This window comes from Urocitellus parryii, chromosome 1 (genome assembly GCF_045843805.1).
Source record: "Urocitellus parryii isolate mUroPar1 chromosome 1, mUroPar1.hap1, whole genome shotgun sequence".
Lineage (NCBI taxonomy): Eukaryota > Metazoa > Chordata > Mammalia > Rodentia > Sciuridae > Urocitellus > Urocitellus parryii.
In genome coordinates this window covers 12,154,639-12,175,453 of record NC_135531.1, presented here as the reverse complement: position 1 = coordinate 12,175,453, position 20,815 = coordinate 12,154,639, and the positions used below count along the sequence as shown (strand labels likewise).

The 20,815-nt window shown below is 40.5% G+C and overlaps 1 protein-coding gene across 1 annotated transcript in view; it reads left to right on the top strand.

Moving 5' to 3' along the window:
• Dnah5 (dynein axonemal heavy chain 5) overlaps window positions 1–20,815 on the top strand; it is a 218,748-nt gene that overhangs the window by 157,926 nt on the left and 40,007 nt on the right. Inside the window, exons 62-70 of the mRNA XM_077791415.1 lie at window positions 406–541; window positions 1,106–1,422; window positions 1,968–2,123; window positions 2,954–3,136; window positions 10,625–10,868; window positions 11,854–11,968; window positions 12,461–12,651; window positions 16,157–16,278; window positions 18,043–18,192. Coding sequence (XP_077647541.1) covers window positions 406–541; window positions 1,106–1,422; window positions 1,968–2,123; window positions 2,954–3,136; window positions 10,625–10,868; window positions 11,854–11,968; window positions 12,461–12,651; window positions 16,157–16,278; window positions 18,043–18,192 — 1,614 coding nt within the window. The remainder of the gene's footprint in view (window positions 1–405; window positions 542–1,105; window positions 1,423–1,967; window positions 2,124–2,953; window positions 3,137–10,624; window positions 10,869–11,853; window positions 11,969–12,460; window positions 12,652–16,156; window positions 16,279–18,042; window positions 18,193–20,815) is intronic.

The following is a 20,815-nucleotide window of genomic DNA, read 5'->3' as shown; positions in this document are numbered from 1 at the left end:
AGCATGAGAGACTTTCTCATTCTTGACTAGGGATATGTATGTCTTTACATTTTTTTTTGTACTATGTGATATTAGCATGTATGCTTGTATTCTGTCTCTAGTTTTTCATTAAAGGGAAATCATCAGTGATGTGAATTTCTGTAGTCACTTAGTTATTAACATCTGGGAGGGTCTGGCCACTTGGCTCAAGGTACCCCCTGAAGGAACTTGCCCAAGTTCCTTGGACAGGCATTAGAGATGGGACTGGACTGACGCAGACACATGGAAACGGGATCTTACGCTTTCTGTGAAATGAAGGGCTCAAAAGTCCCAGAGGGCAGATACTGTATGTCTTAAAGTTGTCTTTTTGAGCCAGAAGCTATGTTTATCTCAATAAAAGTCTTCTGCTGGTTACGTCCTTTTCAGACCTTGCTTGAAGATGCAGAGCGGTGCAGACGTAAGATGCAGACGGCGTCCACGCTCATCAGTGGCTTGGCAGGTGAAAAGGAAAGATGGACAGAGCAAAGTAAAGAGTTTGCAGCTCAAACCAAAAGACTCGTAGGTCTGTGGATTCTTTTATTAATGAGATCATGTTGATAGTGATGGGGAGTTAGGAAGCCTCAGTTTTAATCAAATAGGACTTGATGATTCCAATTTTCATTGTGTGTGTGTGTGTGTGTGTGTGTGTGTCTGTCTGTCTGTCTGTCTGTCCGTCCATCTCCAGTCACTTCAGAGAGATGGACATCTATGCTCTCCACACCAAAGTGATCAGGTTACTTTGGAATTCTCCTGTGAGTATGTAAGAATATTGATCAAGGGCATTTTGAATGAAGGTTCTGTCTTCTGACCTGTTGTGTCTCTTAACTTGCAACAAAACTTGCAACAAAAATTGAAATAATCCAGTGCCTGACTACTAGCAGCTCTTCTTTGTTCGGCTATTTGGATGGTTTAACAATGTACAAAACTCCTGCTTATTCACACAGCATGGCAGCACAGGGTTACAATTTGATTTGTGGAATTCAGTTTTAACAAATGGTCATCAATTCAATTGTTTTGAGTTTTGATGTGCTGAAAAATTAGAAGAATGATCATAACGTGTTTCAGTGGTGTTCGTTTTCTGTTTTAGGTGATGTATTGTTGGCTACAGCTTTTCTGTCTTATTCTGGTCCATTTAACCAAGAATTTCGAGATTTGCTGCTAAATGATTGGAAGAAAGAAATGAAATCCAGGAAAATTCCATTTGGGAAGGATCTAAATCTCAATGAGCTGTTGATCGATGCCCCCACTATTAGTGAATGGAACCTCCAGGGTCTGCCCAATGATGACCTGTCCATTCAGAATGGAATCATTGTCACAAAGGCATCACGCTACCCTCTGCTAATCGACCCACAGACTCAAGGCAAGATCTGGATTAGAAACAAAGAAAGTGGCCATGAACTCCAGGTAATTTGTATTCCAGGCTATTTATATTGCTGATAAGTTTTGCTTCCCAGGATCACTAGCAATCCAAAACAAAGAAATGTTTGAAAGCCTTATGGATTCTTTTTTGATAATCCTAGATGCCAACAGTTACATTAACAGATGGCAGCTTAAATCTGATAACAGAAACTTTCCCTAAATCTCATATTTGCTCTTGTGTTTATCCCTAGGAATGCCCTCTTCCAATGGTGTCAGACTCTGTTCTGTTGGGCCTCCGGCTCTCTTTAATAAACAGGGGGGCAGAGCTGTATTCCACTATGTGTACAGCACTTCCTCATTATTCCATGTCTGTCCCCAAAGGGGTGTTGGTGAGGAGAGAGGAGTGTTGCCAGGCAGCCTTTATTTACTGCTTCCAGTATAGGGAAGAAGGGTTTTCCAGAGTCAAGGATTTCTAGAAACCTCTTTGTCCCCCCTGAGAGAATGCTTTAGGCATCATGTGACATCAGTCGTCTGTCTCTGTGCATAGCATCGTGAGGCTTGCAAGAGTAATGCTGAGATCCTGTTTCTAGATCACTTCTCTCAATCACAAGTACTTCAGAAACCACCTGGAGGACAGCCTCTCTCTTGGGAGGCCCTTGCTCATTGAAGACGTCGGGGAGGAACTGGATCCAGCTTTGGATAATATTTTGGAAAGAAACTTCATTAAAACCGGATCTACCTTTAAGGTAGGTCAATCCTGTTGATAACAGTGTGCAGAATACTGACAGGAGACCAGGTGACTTCGACATAGATGAAATTCTCTCAATAAGCAGCCACTCGTATCAGAGGGTGGCCAGAGGTCCTTTTCTTTTCTGCCCTTCCTGAGTTGGGCTTGAAGTGTTCAAGAGCAGTACTGTCAGGCATGCATGCTTTACTTCTGGAATGAGGAGGCCGATTCCACTGGCTATCTGACGTTGGATAGATTTTAAGCCCCTTCCTTCCACATGTGGGAGAGCTGATAAGAAAGCCTGGGTGCTTCTTCCCTCGGCACTGGTTGGAAATTAAGACCACACAGACTCCTGCCTAGGCCTGTTCCTGCCTCTTAAACGCTGTACAACCCCACGCCACCTGACCTGTTCCTTCAAACCACTTTTGGTACTTGCTTGGGGGCTGGCTCTTATCTCTCCCAAAGAAATCTCAATATGTGAACACTGAGCCTTTCATAGCCTTTTGATCCATGTTTGGCATCATCAGTCTCAATCTCTGAAACAAATTTTTCAGAGGTTGTTGCTCCTCTGTTGGGTGAGGGCTCCAGCTTGCTTCTGTAGTGTGATCACAACAATTTTGGTGCCAAATTCTGTATTTACTCCATGGTGTATATTGGAAGGTACTGGCCAGCCTTCCTTTCTTCCTTGTCTCTCAGTGGGTCGAAGCCCTGGGAGTACCTAGTGACCTTTCTTTTTTAGTATACAAATTATCTCCAGTTGAAAAACTCTTTAAAGCAATATTTGATCCTATATGAAAGGGCACAGTAAAGTGTATCTTTCTTTTATTACTTTTTTTTTTAATGGAAAAGGTGAAAGTTGGTGACAAGGAAGTAGATGTCATGGATGGCTTCAGACTGTACATCACCACCAAACTGCCCAATCCAGCCTACACCCCTGAGATAAGTGCTCGGACCTCCATCATCGACTTCACGGTCACCATGAAGGGTCTGGAGGACCAGCTCCTGGGGAGGGTCATTCTCACAGAAAAGCAGGTGAGTCAAGTGTGGCAGCTTCCTCTTCTGCATTGAGCTGAACCTTCCACTGAGGAAAATAATATGAGAAAAGTTGTCATAGGGCTGTGCTTTCCCACCATAATTGTGTTTTCTCCATTGATTCACAAGTATCTTTCTTCTACCTAAAGAAAATGATTCACCATTTATCTACTCATATATTTCTTAAATAACCCTGTTATTAATTACTTTCTCCACACTAATATGATGTTATCTGCTTCTTTTTTTGCATTATTATTCTGGTATTTTGTTGCTTTATTTTTCTGAAAAGTTTGTTCTACTGTGAATTCTACTCACCTGTCGACCTTTGGTATTCTAAACATGTCTAGGTTGTACTTTCATTTGATTCCTTATTATACTTTTAGAATATTAGGTACAAATTTTGTACTCAGACAGCAAACACTGTCAGTTCTGAATTGTTGTCTAAGAGCTCTTAGATAACGCAGTGGGTCTGGTGTGAGACTTTAGAAGTTGTGACACTGGAGTTTGGTTGTGCACCCTCTGGAGTCTGCTCACTTAACGATGCTCTAGAAACACAACTCTGTGTCTCTTTCCTTTGCTTCTTTTTAATGAGATAACTTAATGCTCAGTGAAAAATGGTTAAGGATTTATAAACTTTCTTTTTCTGAGTCAGCATTTCTTCTAGGGAATATGCAAACTTAAGCAAAGAAATGTGGAGGATTTTTAAAAAATATTTATTTTTAGTTTTAGGTGGACACAATATCTTTATTTTATTTCCATGTGGTGCTGAGAATCAAACCCAGTGCCTCACGCATGCTAGGCGAGCACGCTACCACTTGAGCCACATCCACAGCCCCAATGTTGAGGATTTTAATGAGACTGTTGTGGCAAAGCTGCCTGAATTCTGGAAGCTGCTGTGGACTTCCTCCTGGGCTCCTCAGCAGTGAGGAGCTGAGTTTTCCCTAAGGCCCCTTCTATGGGTCCTGAAGGTTTATCTGCAGGATCTTTGCATCTGCACCTCCCACTGTCTTAACCCTTCCTGTGGGTGGCTCTTGCAAGCTCTGCTATGTGTCTATCTCATGCTTCTTCCCTTCCTTTCTCTTTCTTCCTTTGGATATTTTAGAACCATCTCTCTTTATTTTTAATTTACAGAACATGAATCATAGAGACAGAAAGTTGGAAGTTGTCTTAGGAGCACTTACTCCAGCTTCATCAGTGGGTGCTGTTGGTTGACCTCAGTGTGGCAGGATGGATGCCGGAGCTCCGCCACAGACTAGCGGTTGAGGCAGTAACAGCCTTCGAAATGCATACTTGTTTATGTTGGAGTCCTGAATGAAGTCTCAGTGGAGGTAGTTAAGGAAATTTGGCAGTGCCACGTAATTACTTGAACAAGGACTGGGATTTTTGATTAACACCGTGGACTGTTGAGCAAGCAGGAATCCTGAGGGCCTCTTGGGCCCACACCCATCACTGGGCTCTGGCTCCGTGGCTGGGGTGAGGGAGATAAGGGACTTTGATAGCAGTTTGCACGATATCCTTGTTGTTGGTTTTCTTAAAGTCAGCTGAGACCAACACACTTTCCTTGGAGAAGGTAATTTGGCCAGACAGGTGTTGGTCACAACAACAACAACAATAACACTCTCACCAGCACTGAGCCTGACTTGCTGCAGCAGAGGGAACTCTTGAAGCTCCTTCAGAGAGATAATGAATGCCTTGCACGGCCCGTAGGGATCCAGAGCTGAGCTTGCTTCTCGGGAAAATTGAGTGTTTGAGAAAATTACGCCTTTACTATTGTCTTGTTATCAGAATCTGCTACAGGCTTACAATAAATAGTTCTTACAAAAATATAGGAATTGTCCTCTTTTACAACAACTGGGGGCCATATTACCCTGAACCCCATTATAAGATAACACGTAGCCTTTTTATTCTTTTCCAATCTAAAGTCTCATCATGCAAGAAGTGGGGTGCTGGGCTTCCCTTTGAGGGACTTTAACAAGTCTGCTTTCTCCAAGAGAGTTTTTCCTTTACACCCTTTACTCTTCCCACCAGATCCCCAAATCTGCTCACAGATTGCTGAATCTTCTCAGCCTGGGTGGTGACGGTGGGTTTGAGTTGATCTCTGATGACTTTGAGTCATTTTCCATAATCTAGATAACAAGAAGATGCTAAAAAGAGACCAGTATTACAGGCTCACTGGTGGTGGAGGAAAAATCAACCCCTAAGTTTTCTTGTTTAATCTTCCTATTTCCTATGTAGGGTACAGAAGAAAAATTACCTTTGATGATGCTGGATGATACCTTTAAAAATTGCTTCTTAGCCTTATTCTTTTTTTGGGGGGGGGGTACTAGAGATTGAACCCAGGTGTGCTTTACCACTGAACCCTTTATATTTTATTTAGGGACAGGGTCTCACTCAGTTGCTTAGGCCCTTGCTAAATTCCTGAGGCTGGCCTTGAAATTGGATCCTCCTGCCTTAGCCTCCTGAGTCACTGGGAGAACAGGTGTGTGCTCTATGTACAGCAGTCTTATTCTTAATATATGGAATACTGAGCACTGACGTTGACCCCCTATGTATGTTACTGACTCTCTGCCTATGTATGTATCTATCTTTGCTAAGAGATAATCTCTTGATGAGCAAAAGGTTTATAAATAAGATTATTTTGATTCACTTTCCCCCATCATATTAATTTGAAAAAGTAGTATCTTCTTATGAATTAGTGAAACTAAAGTAGTGGTTGAATAGAAATATGTGTTAGCCAGTCAAATAAATGAAAAGTAAAATAAAACCATGCCGCAAATTAGATTCTCAGCCTTTTAAACTGAAATAAAAATCAAGCAGCAAATGTTTTATTTTTTCACAGATGATCTTTTTTTTTAAAAAATTCCAAATAGTACTTTAAATTGTACTACTTATAGTATTTTATTTTCATCAGTTTCAAACTTTGAAGAGATGAACTTCTTAGCCTTCTTTTCAATTATTTGGGGATATAGGAAGCTAATTGACATATTTGTTTAGTGTTATTACCAGTGATATTGTTTGTTACAATCATCTCAATAGTCATTTAGTCTTTTTATTTATTATTTTTAAAATTGAAATTGAATAATTCCCCATTATCATAAACATCACTGTTCATTTTAGTAATAGTAGTTTTCAGGAGCAACATAGAGGCATGAGGTTAGCTCAGTCCCATGGTTCTTCAATAGGACGAGGTTGGGAAATAGGTTATAACGCATGTTGTAAACTCTCTTGAGAATCTGGGACCTTTCAAAATGACCTGAATAACTATGAGCAGAAAAGGAAGTGAAGACCTGCAAAGAAAAGGGTCAGCAGGAAGACCAGTTATGACCGCCAGAAATGAAGAATCCTAAATCAGGGGAGTGGTTCTATAATTGGAAAAAAATGCACAGAAGATAAAAGTTATTGAGTAGGAATGATTAGAGGATTTGTGCAATTTTTCGATTTGGGAGCCCATCTTGACCACTGTTGACACAAACTTGAACTCAGGATTAGGTGTCTCCGGCAAGGCGTTCCTTTTTAGTAATCCACCTTATTATTTACTTTCATGGTAATGTGTGAAATTCTAAAATATCCATATCTTTTGTGGCAACTTTTAAAAATATGTAGTTATTTTAAATTGACACATACAATTGTATATATTTAGAGAATATAAAGTGGTATTTCTATGTATGAATATAATGTGTAATGATTAGACCAGGCCAATTAATGTATCCATCACCTCAAACACTGATCATTTCTTCGTGTTGGGAACATTCAAAATCCTTTCTATCCTTAGCTATTTTAAAATATACAATTTAATTGTCACTCACCCTTCAAGTCTTGGTAACCAGTCTTCTCTCTCCTCTGAGATTCGCATTTTTAGCTTCCCCCCATGAGTGAGAAGATAATTTGCCTGTGACTTCTGATCTCCTCTGATTTCACCTAATATCCTCCAGCTCATGCATGTTGCTGAAAATAATAACATTTTCTTCTTTTTCATGGCTGAATACTATCCTTTTGTGACATACCACATTTCCTTTATAAATTTATCCATTGATAGACACTTAACATGGTTCTGTATCTTCTTTAAAAATTAAAAATATTATATTAGTACCTTTTAGTTACACAAAGTAATGGGTTTCATTGTTGCATATTCATATCTGCAAATAATACTGATGATTCCATATCTTGGTTATTCCAACTAGTCTTGCAGTGAACAGCAGTGCAGAGCACTCTTCAACACACCAATTTTCTTTCCTAAACACCCAGTACTATCTAAATCTAGTCACTCTCTCAGCCCTGTTGTTAGTGACATCCTCACGATCACTCCACTATCTGCTTTATTTCCATTTTGCAGATGAAGGTACTGAGGCTGATGGAGTTATGTAACACGGCCAAAGTCACACAGCCAACAGTTTGCATGTCTTCCTGATGTCAAAACTGTCACTCTTTCTACCTCTTCCCAATCCTTCCCTTACCAGTCTTCAGGTGTGGATGATCTGTACTTGCCCTGCTTGGGGAACTCAGAAATGATAGTGTGAGAAGTTTACAACTTAAAGATTTTCCCCATTGTTGTCTCTTTATTTCCTAGTGTAACCATAATGTAAAGATTTTTTTATTATAACTGCTTTCAGTAAAGATTTTTATAGCATCTCTTAAATGTCATTTGTTTGTACTAGTGTCTACATTTCCTGAAACTTAAAATTCTCATCTACTGAATAAATGAATTAAAATAACCACTGAGGAAGTTTTTAAATGTAGCCAGATGACAGACGGAAGCCATGATGATAAGGGCAGGTTTTGTTTGAGTTGCTTTAGCTCAACAGTTAAGAACTGATAGAAGCTGTGAACTTTTGTTTTGTCCTTGCTTAAAGATGAAATTCTTTCTTTTCTAGACTCTCCCTAGGCCTAAGTCACTGGGCTAAAAATTTGGAAGTGTTCTATCCATGGGAACTATTTAACTAGAGGGATTAGCTGTCCAGAACACAAAGCCGATGCCTTTGCTCTTTGCCTTTATCCAATTTTGTTACCATGACCTATATTTTTAACTTCATGGTCTCAGAGAGAGAACTTTCCTGTATGTATATCTGGTACTAAGATTAGATTTTCCTGTTCACCATGCATTTCAGTTTATCAATTTGACAACACATGTAGCTTTTAATCATTCATTCTGTAGTGAATGCCTACTAGGCAAAGTTCTAAGAACTGAATATAACAGGGACCAAGGCAAAGCCCCCCAAACCAAACCATTCTTCAAACATGACATGCACAAGAGTTGTATGTTGTGTTAGAAGGTAGCACATGCTATTAAAAATAGATAAAAGGAGATCTGGGGAATCAGGTGGTAGGCTGTACTGGTAGGGTGGTCGGAGAGGGCCTCACTGAGAAGGTGACATTTGATGAAGACTTGAAGGGAAGGGAGAGAGTCATGTGCAAGAAGAACATACCTGACTAATCAGCAGCTCGTGCACAGGCCCTGAGGCAGGAATGTACCTTGTGTGTTTGAGGCAGTGGGTCTCTAGGCATGGGGCTCAGAATAGCACAGCACATCACTTGGGCACATGTTAGAATTACAAATTCCTGGACCCTGCTCCAAGCCTCCTAATGCACTCAGGTTTGAAACCCACTCATTTCAGAAATGCCACTTGTGGCTAGAGCAAGTGGAAGGAGGGGAAATAGTAGGACATAAGGTCCCAGTAGTAATAGGAGAGAGGAGGCTTGGCAGAGCCTTGGAAGCCTGGGTGAGGAAGGAGCTTGCCTTCTGAGTTGAATGATCGTCCAGGGGAGGGTTTGGAGGGAAGTTGTGCATTTTAGTGCATCATTCTGGCTGCCATGTGGGAAGAGACTCTGGGGGTAAGGATGGAGGCAGGGAGACCTGTTTGTATCCTGAAATTTGAAGGAGAGGTAAGGGTGGTAGGTTGGCCCAGAGTGGTGATGTTAGCGGAAGTGAGAATGATAAGCTTCTGAATCTATTTTTGAAGTAGAGATGATAGGATTTGTTGATGAATTTGCTGTGGCGTTTGAGAGAAGAGTGACCCAGGAGGACTCACAGGTCTTGCCTGAGCTGCTGGGTGAATGAGGTCGCCGTTTGCTCAGGACGGGGAAGACAGGTTGAGTGGCCTTGCAGCAGGATCAGAAGCTCAGTTCCGCTGCTGTTGCTAAGTTGGAGACACCTCCCTGAAGCCCCAGTGGAGAGGTTGAAAGGGTACAAGGCAAGGAGCTGATGAGAAGCTCAGGTAAAGATTTGCAAATGGTCAGCACAGTGTACAGGTTTAAGACAAGACATAATCTGTCGAGTGGTTGTGGGGATAAGAGTCTCATATTCATGAGGTAAGTCCTAAAATATGTATAATTTTATTACCCTCAGGGAAAGAACTTGCATAACGGTTAACAGTGACCGTTCTGGCTTCTCCTCTTTCCTGGTATTCATGTGAGTGCTGGAAGATAACAAAAACAAACAGTCCCATTATGTTCCATAGGTTCATCATGGCATAGATTTCGGGTTCTCTCACCAGGGAGTAGAGTCTGAACCACCTGCTGCTCCATATTCAGGATGCCCAACTGAGCATTTTCCTTTCTGATGCTACTGTAGGATTTTGAGCTTGTGCCCAATGTCCAGGTGGCAGCCCCGAGTCAGACACAGAACTGCAGAAGGGCTTTCTTGTGACATTGCAGTTCGAGTCACCTTGTAGTTATATGGAATCATACTTTATTATTGCAGTTAAATTTTAGGTATATTGTCAACAGACACTATATTTAGAAAACTCTACAAATAAACTCTGTAATGAATGTCTTTGTTTCAGAAATTTTAAATGTGATTTACTCATTGCCCTTTCCATTTTTGGTTCTTTGTTTTAGGTTCGAAGTTAGGGTCTCTCGTATAACAATTTGACTTTCATGTACAACTTGGGTGCCAGAGGCACATTTTCTCTGTTGTTCCCCAGTCTCTGGGCTTCCTGCTTCCTCAGGGCTCGTTCAGTTGAGTTTCTTCCTTTCTCCTTCTCCAAACTGCCGAGTGGAAGGAATAGCCCACAAGGATAGTAGCCGTCCAAGCCTCACCCTCCTACTATCTACAGGTGATTCAGAGGATACAGAACTTCACTTCTGGAGAGACCACACCTTTCCAGGCCAAGAAGACTTTTCAATTTAAACAAATCCACAGTAGCAGCTTAGGCTACTTGCCTAAATTTTTGTTGAGTTTCTCTTCATAGGAAAATCCCCCAAATCACTAAAAATGACTTGACTTAAAAAATAAATGATAATGGGGATATCGGAAACATTTTTTTTAGCAAATTCGATATTGTGTTCTACTTGTTCTTCCTCTGTTGTTGTTGTTGTTCCTCCTCCTCCTCCTCCTCCTCTTCGTTCTCCTTGATGTTAACACCTCCCACCAGTCGGCTCTGATTAATACAGTACAGAGCAGATGCTTGAGGGTAGCCATGCATGCTAACTTTTGATGCCCTGGAAAGAGTTGCTAATTTAGGAAGGAAACACATTTATATAAATTTTCAGGAATTAGAGAAAGAAAGAACTCTTCTTATGGAAGATGTAACCTCGAACAAAAGGAGGATGAAGGAACTAGAAGACAATTTGCTTTGCCGCCTGACCAGTACGCAGGGGTCCCTGGTGGAGGACGAGAGTCTCATCGTTGTGCTGAGTAACACCAAAAAGACAGCTGAGGAGGTGACCCAGAAGCTGGAAATTTCTGCTGAGACAGAAATTCAAATTAACTCAGCACGGGAGGAATACAGACCTGGTGAGTCCGATAATGAAAGACAAATGTCACAGGAAAGCGCAGCGAGAAAGAAATGAGAATTACGGAAATTGAACAAAGTGAGAAGTTGCACAAATGGCTGCGCGAAGCCAGGTGGCCAATTATGTTTTGGGGATTTCTCTCGGGAATGTCAGCAAATTTGAGATGAAAAAAAAATTATATAATGGTGTAAAGTTTCTGGATGCTTATAATTCACGTTTGTTGACAAGTCCTTTAAGGTTCTCATGAACATATGCTTAATTTAGAAAAGAAAAGAAGAAGGAGATTTATTTGAAACATCTGATTGCAAGTTAGTGACATCAGAGGAGTTAGTGTGGCATGTGGACCATTGCTTATCATTTGATGATGATATGCCAGGGTTTTGTTTAGAGGGTTTGTCTTAGGAAGATGGTTCTCTGGTGCTCATCCTCAGTCACCCATTTGCAACAGGTGCTTATTGGTTATTCCCGGAATCCACTCTAAGTATTCAATGGGCTCTCCTTTAGTAAACTAACATTGTTCCTGGAAAAGAATTAAGCAATATTACTTCATCTGCTGGTGGAGAGTCAGGAGCATCATCTTTATGATGTCCTGTTTGGCAAACTTGAGGCCGAGGTTAGGCACGGACTCTTCATGGGCATCAGAATGAGGTCCTACATGGCTGCCCCACCTGCTGGGTGTTAGATATAAAACCTTTGAATCCTTTTGGTTGTCTTTTTCACCTGTGCAAAATATATTTGTAACAGATTCTAGAAGGAAAACTAACAATTGATGAATGCAAATAGGAAACTGTTTATCCATAGCTTGTAAGTTAGAATTAGATGTATTTAAACTTCAGCATTGTTCTAGATCCTGTTTCTAAGAGGCAGCCACTGATAAGACAGAAGGTGGCAAGTTGTCGTTTTCGTTAGAGTTCAGGCTGAGCAGTGTGCATGATCATTTGTTTCCCACTCATGTAGCACACACATCCCCGCTCTGTGTCTTTCAGTTGCTACGCGGGGCAGCATCCTCTACTTCCTCGTCACCGAGATGCGCTTGGTTAATGAGATGTATCAGACTTCGCTCCGCCAGTTTCTAGGCTTGTTTGACCTTTCCTTGGCCAGGTATGTCTGTAGCTCAGGAAACCACGCTGAATTCTTTATCTGTAGACTAGAATAATGACATTACGTTAAGAACTTCCTTTTTCTTTGTAAGAGTCCATTTCTTTTTTTAATCTAAGATTAATTACCAGTGTGTTCACAAATCATTCTGATTTGTCAGTTTATGAGCAGAGAAAGCTATATCTACTATTTATCCGTTGACTGGACTCCTTTGGTTTCACATGTTTCTATCAAACAACAACAAAAAAATTCCCAGGACATTGTAGTGAGTGATCAGGCCCTGCAGGTAAAATTGATTTGGACAACATGGAGGATTCTGTTATGTTGTTTCATGTTGAGAGAAAGCTTGTTATTTTAGATTCAGGAGGCTTACTCAGTGTGTGAAAATGGGAATTGGTCCTCCAGAATTACTTATTCTCCATTAAAGATGCTGTTTTTATAGGCAATTGAACAAGGCAGTGGGGATAAGCCTGATTTAAATGCTGTCTTCCTCAGATCTGTCAAGAGCCCGATTACGAGCAAGCGGATTGCTAATATCATCGAGCACATGACCTACGAGGTTTACAAGTACGCTGCCCGCGGGCTGTACGAGGAGCACAAATTCCTGTTTACCTTGTTGCTGACACTGAAGATCGACATCCAGAGGAACCGAGTGAAGCATGAAGAGTTTCTCACTCTTATTAAAGGTCAGGAGAAAGTATTGTACACAGGTGCACATGTCAGCATTAATGTGAAGGCCTTTTGCAGTATTATTATGTTGACTTTGGTTGTAACAGTTTCCTTGTATTTCACTTAAGATGCATTGGTGTGAGATATTTTATTTATTCACTTATGGAACGAATGATGAATATTTGTTGAAGACCTATTGCGTGCCAGGGCATGGAATAGGTATTTGGACATATTAATGAACCAAACTGCTTGTAGGTGTGTATATATATATATATATATATATATATATATATATATATATTTGGGGAAAATACAGAACATATAATGGAATAATAAGTAAATCATGGCTTATGTAGGAAGATAGTATTATGCAAAAACAGCAAGAAAGGGGAGAAGGAGAGTTCTAGGGAAGGGAAGGGTAGGGAAGATTTAAAACTTTTAATGGGTTATTTAATGGTGTCTTTTAGAGGTCAGGCCTTCCTTAGAGATTGGCAGGTGATCAAAGATTGGAAAGAGCGAGGACACCATCCATAGGGACATTTAGAGGAAGAGTGTCGAAGGCGGGAGACGGCTGTATGCACCTCCTGTGGTCGTCAGTGACAGAGATAAAACAAAGTGACCAGGGTCACTGGAGCAGAGTGGGTGAGGCCGTGGCAGCTCCCTCTCAGGGACTGCTTATTCTGCATCTATTGAAGCATTGCTCACAGGCGGGTCCTTTGGGCCACTGGAGCATTGCAGCTGAATGAAAGACTGGGAGATGTAAATCCACAATCGTGTTTTTGGATTTCTGGAAAGATATTTAAAGTAACCATGCGTCTTAGTTCAGGCTGCTATGACAAATTACCACAGGCAAGGTGGCTTCTAAACAACAGAGATTTATTTCTCACAGCTCTGGAGGCTGGACGTGCAAGACCACAGTGCAGCGAGGTCCGGTCGGGTGAGGGCTCTCCTGTGGGTTGCAGCTGGCCGACGTCTCACTGCAGCCTCTCATGGCAGAGGAAGTGAGCTCTCTTGTGACTCTTCCCAGAGCACGAAACTCATTAATGTCATCTAATCGTAATCACCTCTATCAGACCCACCTTCTAATACCATTACTATTAGGGTTTCAAGGCATGAATTTTGAGGGGGGCACAAGTGTTCAGAACAATGCACTCTCTAAGTGTATTTTAAATGATTTAAAACCCTTGCACAGACAGTTCACATTATCAGGTAGCTCTCGCCAAACTCTTCAAAGATTTACAACATAAACTTCCCGAAGTTTCCACCAAAACTATAAAGCAGTATACTAATAGCTTACAAATGCCAAAGGCATACAAAAACTAGTCCAACCTCTGGAAGTATCTATATTCACCCAAATACAGTAAACTGCTGAAGATGTTACAGTAATACCTATAATCTGCAGAGCGTATCATATGTACTAGGATTCATAGGAATTATGTGAATTCTTAGCAATTCTATTATGCATATCTTATTGTCCTTATTTTATAGATGTGGGAACTGAATCTTAAGAAGGTTAAATGATGTGGCTAAGACTGTGTATCAAGAAAATGGCAAAGCCAGCCTTTTAACTGGCATTGGGATGAGGTGCCTTTGGGATTAGGTCTTGGGGGCAAAGTCCTCTTTGATGTGATTTATGCCCTCATTGAAAAATAGCTTAAGAGAGGCCTCACCCCAGTGTGAGGCTGCACTGAGAATATGGCTATGAATCAGAAAGCAAGCCCAAAGCACGTACCAGATCTGCTGGTGTGTTGATCTTGGACTTCCCGTTTTGTTTTTCCATAACCATGTTGTTTGTCAGTAGAGTCCCTCCCAGCATATCATATTCTATTATAGCAGCGTAGATGGGCTAGAACACACAGCCACAGTGTTCTGCTGCTGGTCTCCGATTAATCTCTAAGATGGCAAAGGATAAATGTAAGTGACTTTCTAAACTTGCCTTAGCTACTACAGTGCATAATTGTGTAACTTGACTTCTGTAAGTCTTTCATTATAAATGTGTCATTTTTACAAAGTATTATGGTGAAAACCCAAAGTTACTTTTCTTCTCAGAGCATGAATTTAAGGAGTGAAGGGAACAGTACCAGTCTCAGTTAGCTCTGGTATTCTGAATGAGTCCTCTGTCAGCTGTTTGTTCATCAAGAGTCTGTTTGATCGGGTGCTCCGCTATGCAGGACTGAATCTCCTCCTTCAAGACGCAACCATTCCCTTTCCCCTTCGGGTGCTTTTGGGGCAGGCAAAATCTTTACCACATAGTTGCCTTCTGCAAAACACTGAATAATGCTTTGGCCTGCAAGGAACAGCCTTTCAATAGGCTTTTCCTAACCTATATTATTCTTTTCAGTTTGTTGGAAAGTGGGCAGTTGCCATGGAAATCAGTGTGATATTTATTCAACACAATGCCATTGTCATTAGGTCTTAAACTGCTCCTGGGAGTTAAAACAATGTCTCATTTTATGAGTTAACGTTTCCATGGAAATGGCTTCAAGGCCACACTTATTTGTTGTAAATACACAAAAATGAATTTGGCAAAAGATAACAATTTAGTGGTGTACATGGTACCTGGATAAAGTAGAGACGGGTTCAGGGTTCAGTAAGTACATTAAGTATTATTTGTTTACAACCTATTCTCTCCAGAAAAGGGCTTTACAGGCAGTCAGTTAGATTGGTTATATTCTTGTAAGAAAAATGCTTAGAATGTATTTTCCTGAAAATACTTTCATGAATGTTATTTGTTAATCACTGTATTTTATGCTGTAGATTATTTCCTAATGCTTCGTTTAATTTAAAATACGATTGTTCACACGTTGAGTTCTCCTGAAGTGGGCAACCTTAACATTTTTAAGGTTTCATTTTTCTTGTGTTGCTGTGTTAATGATAGGAGTTACATGAGCTTAGGTAGACCATCAGTAAATGTAGGCGTCAGTACCAAATGGAAATTTTTGTTGTGGTTCCATTGATTAAACCTTAGTGATTCAGCAGAGTCCCTGGGATGTGCTCAAAATGGACATAACTAATGTATTTGTTTATGAATTTAAACATATGTAGTGCTACTGACATTTCTAGGTAAATCCTGGATTTAAAATTAGCTTGCACTAGCACTAGGCCATTCTTGGTATTAACAAAAGGTGCTCATTTAGTGACCTCTACCATGTCCTCAGTCCCAGGTATGTGCTTTCCACATTTATCTCATGATTCCCAGGCTTGTTATTTCCAATTTGGAAATTGAGGCCCAGATAGATGAAATGACTTACTTGTCCTGCATCTTGTCCAGGTGGAACTTGGATAGAATCTAGCATCTGTCTTGTTCCAAAGCTATATTACTGACTATTAAATGGATTTTTCTAAAATCAACTGTTCATTTATTACATTTTAAGCATGTTTTTTATTATGATTTCTATTTCTGTACTTAATAAGTATGAAGGTAGTAAAATAACAAATTAAAATATTCTAATGAAAATTTTATTAAATAGATTGTTTTACAGTAAAAGAACAATCTCTGAACTTTTTACATCTCATTTGAAGGTGGTGCCTCATTGGATCTTAAGGCATGTCCTCCCAAACCATCCAAATGGATCCTGGATATGACTTGGCTGAATTTGGTGGAACTCAGCAAGCTTAGACAGTTCTCAGACATCCTTGATCAGGTAATTTGTTCTTTGAATAGACTTAAGCTAATGTCATGGTGAACAACTTTCTGATTTATCCCTAGCTGCAATGTTTGTGGAGGAGAGAAGTTTCTTAATATTGTCAATCTCAGCTGGTATCGCACGTGCTTGACCTTGGTTGCGGCTCATCCACACTCCGAGAAAGCAAACTGCATACGTTGCAGACTGGTCCTGCAGGGGAAATGGGCCCAGGAAGTTCAACTAGTGCTGTCTTGGGGCATGTGTTGGAATCACCAGTTGAAGTTCTACAAGTAGAAAGATGATATATTCAATCAGACTAAATAATTACACATACTTAAAGTCTTTGTTTCTTTGTAGAGATTAAGTGAAAAGAAATATGAAGAACCTGCCACTGGATACTAAATTGTCCTTTCTTGCCTTTTTTCACTTTCCCTCTTCTTCTTCTTCCTCTCTTGATTCTCCTGTTACTCTCCTTTGGATGTGAACCTCATGCAAACACTTGGCCTCTTACCTTGAGCAGCTACTGTCCTTCCAAAATCACTTAGTTCCTGAGGTGTTGTGTGTGTGTTGGAATAATGGAAGTTGGGTATTGAAAGTTGAATTGGGACAAGCCAAGAAGCAAATTTTTGAATATCAGGTGACCACAGAGAAGTGGGATTGGCAGCAAGGTGGCTTTATTCAGCTCCAAGTGGCATTAAGTGTTTTCGTTGACCAGGAAATATCTTCAGGTTGGTTCTTGACCTTCCCAGTTCAAGTTAACCAAATGTTTAAGTTCTGGCATATTTTATGTTTTAGCTGGTGATGTTGTTATTACCACCTTGTAGGTGGGGTGAAAACCATTCTTTTGAATTAGATAACGTTGTGAGGTATGAATGCACTCTTGCTTTTTTCCTTTGTGGAATGACCCCCAATGACCTTTCCTGGGTCATGGTCTGCCATTGAAGTTGCTATCTCCTGGAGATTGTATCTTATGCCTGAAATCCTTCCACATTGTATGGATTTTAATGGTTGAAAGAAGTTATTTTATATTCTAACACCATGCTTTCTAAATATAAATTTAGAATGTTACTTACCCCCTTTGATTGGGCCACAAAGGAAATATACTAAAACTCATAAGATTATGTTTATCTTTAGATGTTGTTTGTTCAATGTTTTTGATTTGCTTCCTCTGTAAAGCTTTTGTCTCTTTGTTTCTGAACTCTGGGGAAAATGCAATATGTCCTTTTACTCTTTACCAAATAACCTAAAGGTAGCAGGTGTTTGATCATTCATTTGACAGTGGGATTAAATGTGACACCTCAACTTATCTCACGTTAGAAGAGTATTGACTATAAACCTATTTATTCAATAGTAACCATGTATTAATGTGTCTGGAGTGGTTCTGGAAGTAAGGATACATCAGTGAATAAGGTGTGATTCCTGAACATGTGAGTATTTTGTGGAGCAAATTAGACTCTTTGTAATAGTGAAAATGAATCTTCATTTATTTCTTTATTCATTATAAATTTGTAACCATAAAGACATAAAAGAAATTGAGACTCCTAGGACTCTCCCTACTTTGGAAGCTAGCTGTTGGCTGGTGTTAATATGTAGAGTGGCTTTGGAGCTAATTACATTTGATTTTTGGACTGTTTTAGACTTTTGGGCACTAAAATAAAAAATTAGTAAAGGAATATGGTTCACACATGTCTAGAATGTTCAGAAGGTTTGATGAAAAATATCTGAACTACTTCTCAAAGATTTTTTTTGAGTGACGTGACACATTTCTTATGGTATTTTCAGATATCAAGAAATGAGAAAATGTGGAAAACTTGGTTTGATAAGGAAAACCCTGAGGAGGAACCTCTTCCTAATGCCTATGATAAATCTCTTGACTGCTTCAGACGTCTTCTCCTTATTCGGTCCTGGTGTCCGGACAGAACCATTGCCCAGGTAAAAAGTGTGTCTGAACAGGAAACAGGAGAAATGTTTTAAAGGAGAAATTCCCTTTAAACTCAAAGAAATATTTTAAATGTTATGAAGTAAGAATTTCCTTGTGGCCATCTAAGTAATTTTCTAGCAACACAAATGTGAAAAATGGAAGTGAACCACATACAGATGAGCCAAGGGGTATTTTTGGCTGAGTGATTTATTAACCTCTTTTGGTCCAAGAAGTTCAATGAAAGTAAAAGAGCAAAACCATGATTCTAAGCTGGCGTGTGGGCATAAAATAAAGGGAGTGCGTTATTCTTGTGGACCATTTTACTGTAACTCAAAAGTGATATGGGTGCTCTGTTCTGCTCGTGGTAAGTCAGTGTTATTTAAGCAGGAAGAATGCAGAGGCATCAAGGAGGAGGGTGTCTAGAGGGAAGGACAGCACTTCTCTGCTTGTAGTCACTTCCCCAGAAAAATGTCAAACTCCAAATGTTAGAAAGAAAGGTGTACTAAAACTGTTCAAAGTTTCCATGTGTTTTAAGTGTGAACCTTGCCTCCAAAAGATACATCTTTTTCACGACCTTTGATCAGTTGGCTTAGTATCCTGCTGATTTGCCACTAAAAAGACTTGGGTCTTGCTTTCACCAATAAAAGTTCAGTATTGAGCATCGGTTGACCCCTCAAGGGCTTCTCTGGAGAAGCCATGGAGTACTATAGACTGGAGTCTATAATAGAACACAGGGCATTTTCCCCTCCAGTCTCCAAGGGAGTGTTAAAAAGATATGGAGTGACCACCCAGGTCCACCTAGGTACCATGGAATCATGAAAACAGCTAGGTCCAATGATTTATTGAGAAAGGAAAAATGAGTTTTGCCACTCAGGGCACTGAGATCACTCATCTTTTCCGTTTTTCTTCTTCTACTTCATTACTTTTATTCTGCCCCAATGAATTGTCAAACAGTTGCCTTATTTCAGTGCAATATAGAAGAGAAGGTTCAGGTATAATAGTTTGTTTCTCTCTCTTTCTCTCTCTGTCCCTCTCTCTCTCTCTCTCTTCCCCCTTCCCCTCCTCCTTCTTTCTTTCTTTTTCTTTCCCCCACTCCCTTCCTACCCCTCTCTCTTCCTTCCTTTTTTCCTTTTCTTTCTTCCTCTTTCTCCCTCTCCTTCTTTCTCTCTTTTCTCATAAAAACTTTATGAGGTTCTTTGTAACTTGTCATCTTTATCTTGGCTCTGTCACCCTTGGGCTGAACACAGCCATGGCCTTCTAAATGGTCAGCTTGGTCCCATCCTGTGTACTCTGGTCCAAATTATATATTCTGGAAGAAATGGAATGAACCCGCCATTTCTCAGCCTTTCATGTCCTTCGGCGGCTTTCCATGGCTCTTATGGTAACACTCATGTCCTAAACAAGGTCTATAGGCCCCTCTGGAAATATGTTTTGTCCTCCTAAGATTTTATTTTCATTTTAGAGTTCTTCTTCTTTAAAAATTTCCTACCAGATGACTTCCTGGGAAGCACATTCGAAGGTCTAAAATGTAGATACATTCAATTTCCGTCCCCTGTATGTGGCGTCTGGCTTTTCATTGCTGCTTCTCTGCATTTCCACTGTGTGTGACTCGGTTCACATCAGGGTTTGCTCAGCCACCTGGTTGCAGGACTGCTACACTTCAGAGGGTGTCTCCTGCACACACACACACACACACACTGGTGACTCAGATATACTCCACAAGGTGAGGCCCGGTCAGGTGAGAGGCTCACTAGTTTACTTTCTCCCCTACTCAAAGGTGAGCCTGTTTCACTGGGAACAGACACTTGAGACAGGATGTTCTTCTGAGTTGGGTGAGGAGTAACCTGCACAATGTGGCACTCTATTTCCATTCATGCCAATGAGATGCCGGCTTCTTACAGATGGGCAGGTTGTGCAGAAGCCTGGCTGCCCACACTGAATCAGTTCTTCCACAATTTATACGGACATCCTTCTGTCCCCAGATGGTGACTTGCTCTCTTCTGCCCCCAGATTCCTGTGTATCTACCCTCTGCATAGAATGCTCACCACTCTGACCCTCCTGGCTGTCTTCTTTGCCTAGGTGAATCTACTCATAGCAGCTTAAGTGCTCCTTTCACAAGCAAACCTACTCAGTGTATTTTCATATCATTCTGCAGACTGTAAATCCTCCAAACTAGCTTATTTGCTATGGCTTGCTCAGTGTTTGTGTAATGCTGGGGAGTGGCAGGCTTCTCAAAAGCATGGTCATTTGTCTACTGTTTTGTCCTAAAATCTGTCTCTGTGCTCTGAACAGAGGAGAGGTCATGGTTTAGAGTCTATAACTGTGTAGGAGGGATATCTGCCAGGATAGAGAGAAGCAGTAATACCTATGCTGGCCCAATGAGATAACTCAGGATGTTAAATAAAAGTTAAATGTTAAATGACAGTTGAAGTAAGAAGAGGAAGAAAGGTCCTCCTGTTGCCCGAGTTTTCTATAGTTTCACGTCAATGCCCACTACACTAGAAACTTGTCTGGAATTGTAGAGTATTCCTATGTAACATCTTTACATCATAGATTCATTGCAACTCTTTAGACTTGAGGCCATGGCTATGATTCTATATGAGAATGTCTCTTCTCCAGGAACAGGAATTTTA